Below are 10100 nucleotides of genomic sequence, written 5' to 3'. Positions count from 1 at the left end.
AAAAAAAAAAGAACCTTGGATCCAACACCACAGCTATCAAAAGAATCTTGTTCAGCTCCTCAAGCCTTCCCCAATATTTGTCGAACTTCTTCTTCATTGAATTCCCAATGCTCGCAAGCAATGGATCATCCCCTTGTAAAAACAAAAATCGTGCAATTAGTTATATAGTTTTATAAAATTGAAATTTGACAACTACATAAACAGAAAATTTGACAAGTAACAAAACAGAAATCAAGGAATTATTTTACCTTGAGTGTTGCACATCCAAATCAAAGGCTGGTTTGCGGTAACAACTTGTGTCCCACTAAACTTGAGTGTTGCATCATAAAATATTTTCAAAAACTTGACCAGCCTTGCAGCCTTATCCCAATCAAGACCAACTGGAGGTCCATCTCTTTTCTTCCCACCAACTCTCTCACTGAAATAGGAGTCAAACTGTGAATCCTCATCCTCCAACCTTAGAAAAGCTTTCCGATACTTTATAGCTATGTCTAGCATGAAATAAGTTGAGTTCCATCTAGTGCACACATCTAAAGGCACTATCCCACCCTTGTGGTCAACTTTTTCTTGAGCTGCACACTTTCAGAAATTTTCCAATCTAGCTGGACTTGACCTAATGTACTTAACGTAGTTCCGAATCCCATCAATTGAGGAATCTAGCTCCTCCATTCCATCCTTAACAATTAAGTTAAGGATGTGGCAGCAGCACCTCAGTTGTAAAAACTGCCCCCTCAAGACTAGCTCCTTCCAATTTCCTATCTTTTCTCTCATGTAATCTAAAGCCACTTGATTAGGTGAAGCATTATCGACGACAATACGAAAAACTTTCTCTATTCCCCACCCAATTAAACAAGTCTCAACTAGCTGCCCTATTGTCTTGCCCCTATGGTTTGGTATCACATAAAAATTAAGGATTCTTTTGTGCAAAACCCATTCATCATCAATAAAGTGAGCTGTGAGAACCATATAGTTGATATTTTGGACCGAAGTCCAAGTATCAGTGGTTAGGGACACTCTCTGACCATAAGTGGCTAAAATGTTTTTGATCCTAGTCTTCTCCGATTGATAGAGATCCCAGATATCTCTAGCAATTGACCTACGGGACAGCAGCTTAAACTGTGGCTGACAACTCTTCATGAAATCAATGAATCCCTGCCCTTCAACAAAGCTAAAGGGCAGTTCATCCCTAATTACCATCCTAGCACAAGCTAGCCTCGCCACATCATTGTCAAAACATCTTGCAACTAACTTCCCCCCATTATCTACCGAATCAAACACTAAATTTTTCTGTTTTTTAGCGGGAATGTAAATGGGACACTTCTTACACTGATAGACACTACTACAAAAAGTTAATCACACAACGGAACAGAAATCATCCGTTGTGTGTTTAAGTAAGCTTTATTGCACAACGGTACTTGTTATATTCCGTTGTGTGAATGCCAACAAAGTGATAACTTTTTTATCAGAACTACATTGCACAACGGATTTAAGTAATGTCTATCGTCTGAGTCTTAAAAAAATTAGCGGCAGATTTCCCTCCACTTTGGAGCCTTGGTTGCCTCTTGAAATCTGAAATTTGTGCTACTTGATACAACGGTGCTTTATAATTTCCGTTGTGTGATTGAAAACTGGATGCCAAATTTTGAGGACGCTTGATTGAATGTCTTCCATAAGGTAAACCTAGTGCAAGCTGTAGAAATCAGACAACAGAAGTTATACTTTTCTGTTGTGTGAAAGTGGGAACATATAGGCGGCAACATTTTGAGCCAAATTGTTGTATGCGGCAGATTTCCCTCCATGTTTTGACATTTTGATACTCTTACAACAGTTTGTTAGGTTTCTGTTGTGTGAGCAACTTTAGAATTTGTTGGAAGTTTAATTGTTCCACATCGTGTCGAAAGAAAAATGAAACAAATTCTCTCGAGCTCTCTCAGTTGTGAAACCCCGTCTCTCTCCACCACCCCTCCCCACGACTCTCCCAATCGTGAAACCCATCCCCCCCCCCCCCACGAAACCCCTCTCTCTCAGTCTCTCGATCTCTCTTGTCTCAATTTCATGCTCTCTTCTTCTTCAATCTCATCACCCCCTTTCAAACCCCAACCCTAAAATCTTCCTCCCCCAACAATGGCCTCCTCCCTCGACCACAACCACACCCTGAACGGCGATTCCAACACCCAGCAATGGCCTCCTCCCCCGGCCATTATCGGACTCGGAGCCTCCAACTCCACTCCCCAGGTCGGGTTCTTCCGCCACTCCAACCCCAAACTCGGCGAGCAGCTCCTCTACTTCATCCTCTCTTCCCTCCGTGGCCCAATTCAATCCGCCAAGGTAATAATATGCTTTGAAGCGAGCTGAAGGTGAGCTGTGGTTGATTTAGGGATTGTTAGCTGAATATAATTCGTTTGATTGTTCTGTTATGGAAATTTTCATTGCTATTTGGAAGAGTTAAGCGTTGAATTAAGTACTTATCTTTGTCAGTATGTTATCGAAGAGTAATAGAATTAAATTGGTTCAGGATTTGATGTTCTTGTTGAACAGACCTTTTGTTATAGCAGACATGTTAATTTTTTGTTGAGATAGATATGGTGTATTGGTTTATTTGGTGGCGATAAGTGCCCTTTTGTATTTGGACTGACGGTTATGATGTGTGGATGCATAGTTGATCAATGTTGGGCAGAAGCAAGATGCATTGCAATCGCTTCATGATCTTATTACATCAAAGAGATATAGAGCATGGCAGAAGCCACTTGAAAAAATTATGTTTAAATATGTGGAGCTTTGTGTTGACTTGCGCAAGGGTAGATTTGCCAAGGATGGTCTGATTCAGTACCGTATTATATGTCAACAAGTAAATGTCAGTTCCTTGGAAGAGGTGATCAAGCACTTCATGCATCTGTCAACTGAGAAAGCTGAGCAGGCACGTACCCAGGCTCAAGCATTAGAAGAAGCACTTGATGTTGATGACCTCGAAGCAGATAAGAGGCCTGAAGATCTAATGCTGAGTTATGTCAGTGGAGAGAAAGGAAAAGATAGGTCTGATCGTGAAGTTGTTACTCCTTGGTTCAAGTTTTTGTGGGAAACCTACAGAACAGTGCTTGAGATCTTGCGCAACAACTCAAAGTTGGAGGCCCTTTATGCGGTACTGTATTTCTTGTTCAGATAAAGATTCCAATTGGTTGTTTTGATCATATTGTTCATTACCATTTGTGTTCATAAAGTTAAAATAGTATGTAAAATCTATATTCATGGGTCTCTATGGTTCTTATACTTTGCTTCCCTTGCCTTCTGATTATTTTGTGATCTCTATGCGTTCTCTAAGTTTCTGTTACTTCTACAGTTCTACTGCTATTGAGAGGATTTGCATGGCTTGTTCACGGGCTCTAGTTTTTCCTTGTGCTTTGATGTTGTTTAGATTAATTTTTTAAGTATTAATGTTGCCATTTTAATGGCCTTCCACTTCATGCACTACCTTGAATCATGCTGCCATTTTTGCTTATGCTTTTACCATCTGCAGTAATGCCGTGTATAACATAACATATGTTATATTCGATTAAATTGTCTATTTTTATTAGCATCATCTGTTGTCTTGGCTGCACTTTCAGTTCCCCCCTATGATCAGACACGTGCTGCCTCTCACTTGGAACTTGAAAATGAGAAAGAGCGCAATTTGAGGATGGCTAATCTAATTGGCTTTAATCTTGACCCCAAAATCGACAGAGGAGATGTGGTATTGCAAGTTTGTTTGTGTTTATTTTTACAGTTTCTTCTTTAGATTCAACTTATAATTGTTCCCCAAACTGATAATGTGCTTTATGGCCAGCTTTCAAGATCTGCTCTTCTATCAGAACTGGTAAGTTTGTTGATTTCTGTTTTATTTTTATTTATAATTTATTGTATTCACTTTTCCTGTGATAAACATAGACAATTATTACATTTTTAAGGAGGTATTATGGTTTAATATACCCTGGGTCAAGCTTCTTAAGGTGCTGTTAGTTGATCATCAACTATTTATGAATCAAATTATATTCAGGTCACCTTTTTCGATATTTTGAAATTCATATATCATTTTCCATAAACCTTGGCACTTATTAATATTGGTGTGAATGAACGACTGTTTTTCTGGGCTAGTCATGATGCTTATCCAAAACAGTATTTACTAATAATGGCTTGCAAATTGAAATTTTGTGCTTCTTTGGAAATGCTGTCTTTTTTTTTAATTGTTTTTTCAGTATGGTCTTATTTGTTTTTGTGTTTTCAGGTCTCCAAAGGTGTCTTGAGCTGTGCAACCCAGGAAGTAAAGGATCTCTTCCATCTCCTGGAGCATGAATTTCTACCTCTCGACCTTGCTGTAAAGATACAACCACTGTTGACTAAAATTTCAAAATTTGGGGGTAAGCTGGCTTCAGCTTCTTCTGTTCCTGAAGTGCAACTGTCTCAATATGTTCCTGCACTTGAAAAGCTTGGTACTTTGAGGTTGCTCCAGCAGGTGAGTTGATTTTGTACTTAACTATACCTCTTGTTTGCATAAATTCTGAATGGATTTTAAATTCCTCCTTGTACATATTACAGGTGTCTCGGGTGTATCAGTCGATGAAGATTGAACATTTATCTCGGATGATCCCATTTTATGACTTTTCTGTTGTAGAGAAGATATATGTGGATGCTGTTAAACATAACTTCATAGCTATGAAAGTCGACCATATGAAGGGTGTTATGATGTTTGGTAACTTGGTAAGTTAAGGGTGCTATATCATCTTTTTTGTTATGATTTCATTAGATATGTTGACAATTTGAATCTGGAACTTTCATCCCAATGTGGTCAAATTTGGCTCATGAAATGACAGCAGAGTTTCGTGGTCTGTGTGCTGAAAAGGTATAGGAGTAACACTGAGCAGCTTATTTTTACTGGACTTAATGAAAATTCTAGAAGTTTGCAATTCATATCCAAGTTTATCTTTTGTGTTCTGATGTGTCTCTTCGTAAAACATGAATCCCAGGCTTATTTGCAGCAAGAGCTGGAAAAATTACATGATCTTAGGAACAAAGTCAAGTTGGAAGGGGAACATTGGGATGACCTTGTATCTAGTTCGAGTCAGAATTCTCATTTAGTATCCAAGGCTACTCGTTTGTGGGAGTCGATATTAGCCCGTAAAAGTAAGTCCAATCATCATCCTTGTAGTAGTATTATCAAATTGTGTCACACAATTATGTATTCATTTATTTAGTTCTTTAATTTCTGGTTAGATTCATACTCAGTTAATCAGTTTGATAATTCAACTCAATCTCCATCACTTGTAGGTCAACATGAAGTTCTTGCTTCGGGCCCTATCGAGGATTTAATCGCTCATCGGGAGCATAGGTAATATACTGTCAAATATCATTTGAATTCACTAGAGGTCAATCAGAAATTTACCTTTGCATGCATAATTTTCCTTTATAGGTACCGCATTTCTGGATCTTCTTTGCTTGCAGCTATGGATCAGAGCTCTCAGGTTCCTTATGCAGATGTCTTATCTGTCCAGTCTGGTGATTTTACTCCTACACATGTAGATGATAAAGAGCAGAGTGATGGTTCATATGTCAATATTAACAGAGAAAAGATGAAGAATAATTTAGATTCATCCCATTCACAAGTAAATGATGAAACTCTTCATCGAGCAGATGAGAGAAGTGGAAGAGTCCACCCAACTGTTGACGTGGCAGAAATTATCAGGCGTTGGACACATACTTTACAGCGTATTCATAAACAGTCACTTCATATGGTAAGCACTTGGAATTATGTTTTTGATTTTGTTGGGAAAATGATTTGAAAGATTGCATTCTTTTAGTCGTGCTTATATGCTGACTTGGGTCTATAACCTCTCAGTAATTGAATCTGTATTGTGCAAATGGTAATTTGTAGGCAAAAGCTAATGAGGGAGAGGGTCCAGAAATTCTAAGAAGTGCGCATGAAGGCAGTTCAAGTGGTCATGCCGAGCCATTAGCTGCAACACTAGCTGAACATCAGCAGCACTTGGTTAGCTTTCAGGTAAGCTTATGCTTTAACTGAACTGGTTATGGCTAAAGTGCTTCCAGCTTCTCAGTTTGGACTTATGTAGAAGTTAGAACCAATTCTTGTCTAACATGGTAGACATTTAACATAAACTTGTAATGAAGTTGTTATTCATTTGAATCTTCATATATGACATTAAATTAAGTATTTCAATTTGAGTTATTTTTGTTGGTATGAGGGGATGTGGGATAGTGAATCCTAGTATGCTTGGACTCCTAGAACTGAATAGACATCGTAAGGCAGGCAATTATGAAATTGAGACACAAGTGGTGGATACGCCTTCTGGAATTCCCGCGATGCAAAATTCATTTTTCTTGAATGTCCTTGTATAATCATCTGATGCTGTGCTGAGATTTTCCAATTGTAACTTGTATAGGTTCTCATTAATCAACTGAAGGAAGTTGCTCCAGCAATACAAAAGTCAATATCAGAATGGACAGATAAAGTAGATAGCATTTCCTCTAATCTGCCTCCAATGACTAAGCATCCTGGCCAGATGGAGAAGGTAACAATCAAGGCACTATGAAAGCTCGTTCTGTGTAAGCACAGTTGTCATCTTATTTTGTTAATCATAAATTGCTTTCTTCCTTTAGGGACTTGCCTCACTACTGAGGAGTGCCTGCTAGATAAAAACAGGAACCTAATTTGACGAAGGAGTAAATAAAGGATCAACTTAAGGCAAATCTTGGAGTGACGAAGATTTTTGTAGAAGCGAATGGCAGCTGAAGGTTAAGAGCCATCGAGAATAGGAATGTTTTTTTATTCATGTGTAGCTAGCTAAGAATGCTCTTGTTTGGTGCATTATCTTGTTACTTGAATGTATTGATGCTTGAATAATGGTACTTGAATGATATATATGGATTAAAGTATTGTTTATATGGTAATATATTGAGCATTATTCTGGACAAACATTTATATCGATATTCTTCTTGTTGTTCAAGGGTTAGTCATACAACACAATACAAAACAATGTGTTGTATGAATGTAAAAGAGTTCAAAATTGAGGCTTCTCCTACAACAGTCACTAGTTGGTACCCAATTGATTACAGTATTCACACAACGGATAACCAAATATAGTTGTTGTGTGAACTAACAACCAACAACAAAAGAAAACAAAATTCTGTTGTGTGAGATTCATAACACACAACAGAAATAAAATGATCACTGTTGTCTGAGTAATCAACAGACAAGGGAGATCATTTTACTTCAGTTGTGTGTTACTTACCTCAGACAACAAATATTAAGTTATATCCGTTGTCTGTTAGTAGTCTCAGATAACAAAGAATGAGTTATATCCGTTGTGTGTTATGAATCTCAGACAACAAAGAATAAGTCATACCTGTTGTGTGTTATGAATTTCAGACAACGGCAAAATTTAATCTTCTGTTGTCTGAATGTGCCGAGGCATCGCCGCGCATGCCATGCCAGGCACATGCTGCGCAGAACTCACACAACGGAAATAGGTATTTCTGTTGAGCAAACTATTATCACACAACGGTGAAATCACCGTTGTCTGATTTTTCAATCACACAACACTCACTTAGACCACGGTGAGCTTGGTCATCACACAACACAAATCCACCGTCGTCTGATGACCTTTTTGTAGTAGTGAGAGCATATGATTTTTCATCGAACTCGTGCCATTGAACTTCGTGTGGCATAAGTAAGTCTACGGACAATAGTTTCATTTGGCCTTCGGCTTTGCCAACTTCAAACCATCAGGATTCATCAGCTGCGTGAAGTGCTCCCATACCACGCTTTTGTTCTTCCTTTTCGTAGCAGATTGAACCTGAGCCGCATCTGAAGAAGGGGTTGCAGCTCCAGCAGGAGGTGGAAGTACAGGGGGAAGTCGGGGAACCATGGCACTAGATGCAGGGGTATCAGCAACAGTAGTGCCAATGCTGCTCCCAGTGACCTTAGTCCCGACGACCGGTGATTGACCCTGAATTGATTGATTTGATTCATCCATCATCAACAATCCTGCAAGTAAATCAGTATATCAGTTCCAAATCAAAACAATGAGAAACAGATCGTTTTACACTTTTACTAACATAAACAAAGTCAGTTCCAAATCAACGCCACAAACCCATCACATAAATAGATTGCTCTACTCATAAACTGATAAAACAAAGTAATAATGGAAAAAAACAACAGCTCTTTTTCTCCAGCAACCCCATCAGAGATTCAGAGCAGTGATAAAAATAGAACACTCCAAATCAGTGATCACTCTCCCTCTTTTTGTTCTGTCACCTTCCCATCTACTCTTCCTCCTCATCACCAAGTATAATAAATTAAATCAAAATTCAATTTTTACTGCCTAATCTCTAAACTCCTAGACAAATGAAATTAATCACAACAAATAACTCACTTGATTAGCTCAACTTCACCCACACCACTTGCTTAGGTATCGATTCATACAACTATTTAAATAATCTCATGAGTCTCAACCTAAAGCAAAAGGCAGCTATCTCTATGAAAAATATCTCAAACCACCCCAAATTTCAATTTATCAAGACATCAACTACTTTAAAGATCTGATATCATGAATCTGCCAATGATCTATAGTAACACATGGTTCATGATCGGAGCTAATAGCTTCTCAGAGCTTGATGGATCTGATGAAACTTACCACACCAAGAACTACCTTTCTTTGAGTTTGCTTTCCAAAATCTGGATTGAGACGTTGTCGAGAGAGGTTGAGTGGAGGCGAGAGAGGATGAGACGTTGAGTGAGGGTGCAGGCGAGAGAGCTTGAGGGTGATAGTCGACCCGATCTGGAAGAGAGGGGAAGAGAGGGAGAGTTGAGGGTGATAGCCGACCCGATCTGGAAGAAAGAGAGAGTTTAGGGTGATAGCCGACGTCCGACGAAAGAGACTGAGAGAGGGCGAGCCGGCGATAGAGAGAGGCGGTCGGGGTTGATCGATTTGCAGCAGACAGAGTGAGAGTGAGAGAGAGGCGCTGAGGGAGTAGATCTGTAGAAAACTAGAAATGAGTCATTTAGTCGATACATGATGGTCTGATAGTCTTAGGGTTTTCTAAAGGTGTGATCGGGTGTGAGTTGGTCTACACAAGTTCTGTGTTCCACCAATAATCTAAAGACATGTATAAAAAAAATATATAAAAAATAATTATTTAAATATCGGTTCAGTTAGATTTTTACCGGTCGGTCCATGATATAAAACCGAATCCGACCCGGTTTATGTCCGGTTCTACAAATTTTCGGTCACAATATAATCGGTTCGGTTACCGAACTGGAAAAACCTGTCCAGTTCGGCCGGTTTCCTGCCTCACTTCTGTTTTTTGTCCACCCCTATAAAAAATCTCTGTTAAACATAGACCTCTTAGTTGTTGATACTTGAGCTAACCATAACCATGCAGAGTGTGACAGGGGCACTGACTTTGGTAATCCCTCATACTTGCCCTCCAAGGGAAGCCACCTACTCATAGTCCATAAGTCCACTAATTATCTGACGGGGAATTTTATATTTTTATTTGATACCAATCTCATAATTTTTTTAAGAGTGCGACTGTTGCTACCCTATTAACTAATTTCTTCATCATTCAAGGTTTTGATTTGTTGAAAGATGAAAATATCTTAATATAAAATTATAACAAAGGACAATATCTTACTTAAAATTATAATTTGTTTTTCTGATTACACCCTACAGAAAACGTACTTAAACTTCATTCTTAATATCTTCAGTAATCGTTAAACTCTAACACTTTATTTTTTTAGCATTCATCATCTTCAATTGTTCTCATGTTATGCTAACAGAAAAAGAATTCGAGACGCAGAGGAAGCCAAATAGAAAAAGAATTTGAGTTAAACGCTACACTGAAAAAGAGTATTTTAGGTATTGTAAATTGGTGAACTAAGTAAACTTAAAATTTAAAAAAAAAAATTATAGAAAATTATATACAAGTAACAGACCATATTTATAAAAAATAAAAATAAAAATAAAAAAAAACATCTTGTATTAAACTTCTCCTCCACTTCTGCTCAATGTTTCTACACTTTACTCGATTTGGTTTAACTGAATGTTCAATTT

The 10100-nt window shown here is 38.2% G+C and overlaps 1 protein-coding gene across 1 annotated transcript; it reads left to right on the top strand.

Moving 5' to 3' along the window:
• The first annotated feature begins 2124 nt into the window (after window positions 1-2124).
• LOC112203894 (eukaryotic translation initiation factor 3 subunit A-like) lies at window positions 2125-6909 on the top strand. The gene is made up of 13 exons (XM_040505864.1): window positions 2125-2235; window positions 2336-2357; window positions 2658-3161; window positions 3573-3727; window positions 3821-3850; window positions 4259-4486; window positions 4570-4731; window positions 4998-5154; window positions 5299-5359; window positions 5441-5762; window positions 5903-6028; window positions 6429-6557; window positions 6646-6909. The coding sequence occupies exons 1-13, from the start codon at window positions 2125-2127 to the stop codon at window positions 6676-6678; spliced, it is 2040 nt and encodes a 679-aa protein (XP_040361798.1). The 3' UTR covers window positions 6679-6909.
• The last annotated feature ends 3191 nt before the right edge of the window (window positions 6910-10100 follow it).

This window comes from Rosa chinensis, chromosome 5 (assembly GCF_002994745.2).
Source record: "Rosa chinensis cultivar Old Blush chromosome 5, RchiOBHm-V2, whole genome shotgun sequence".
NCBI lineage: Eukaryota > Viridiplantae > Streptophyta > Magnoliopsida > Rosales > Rosaceae > Rosa > Rosa chinensis.
This window is presented reverse-complemented; position numbering and strand designations above follow the sequence as displayed.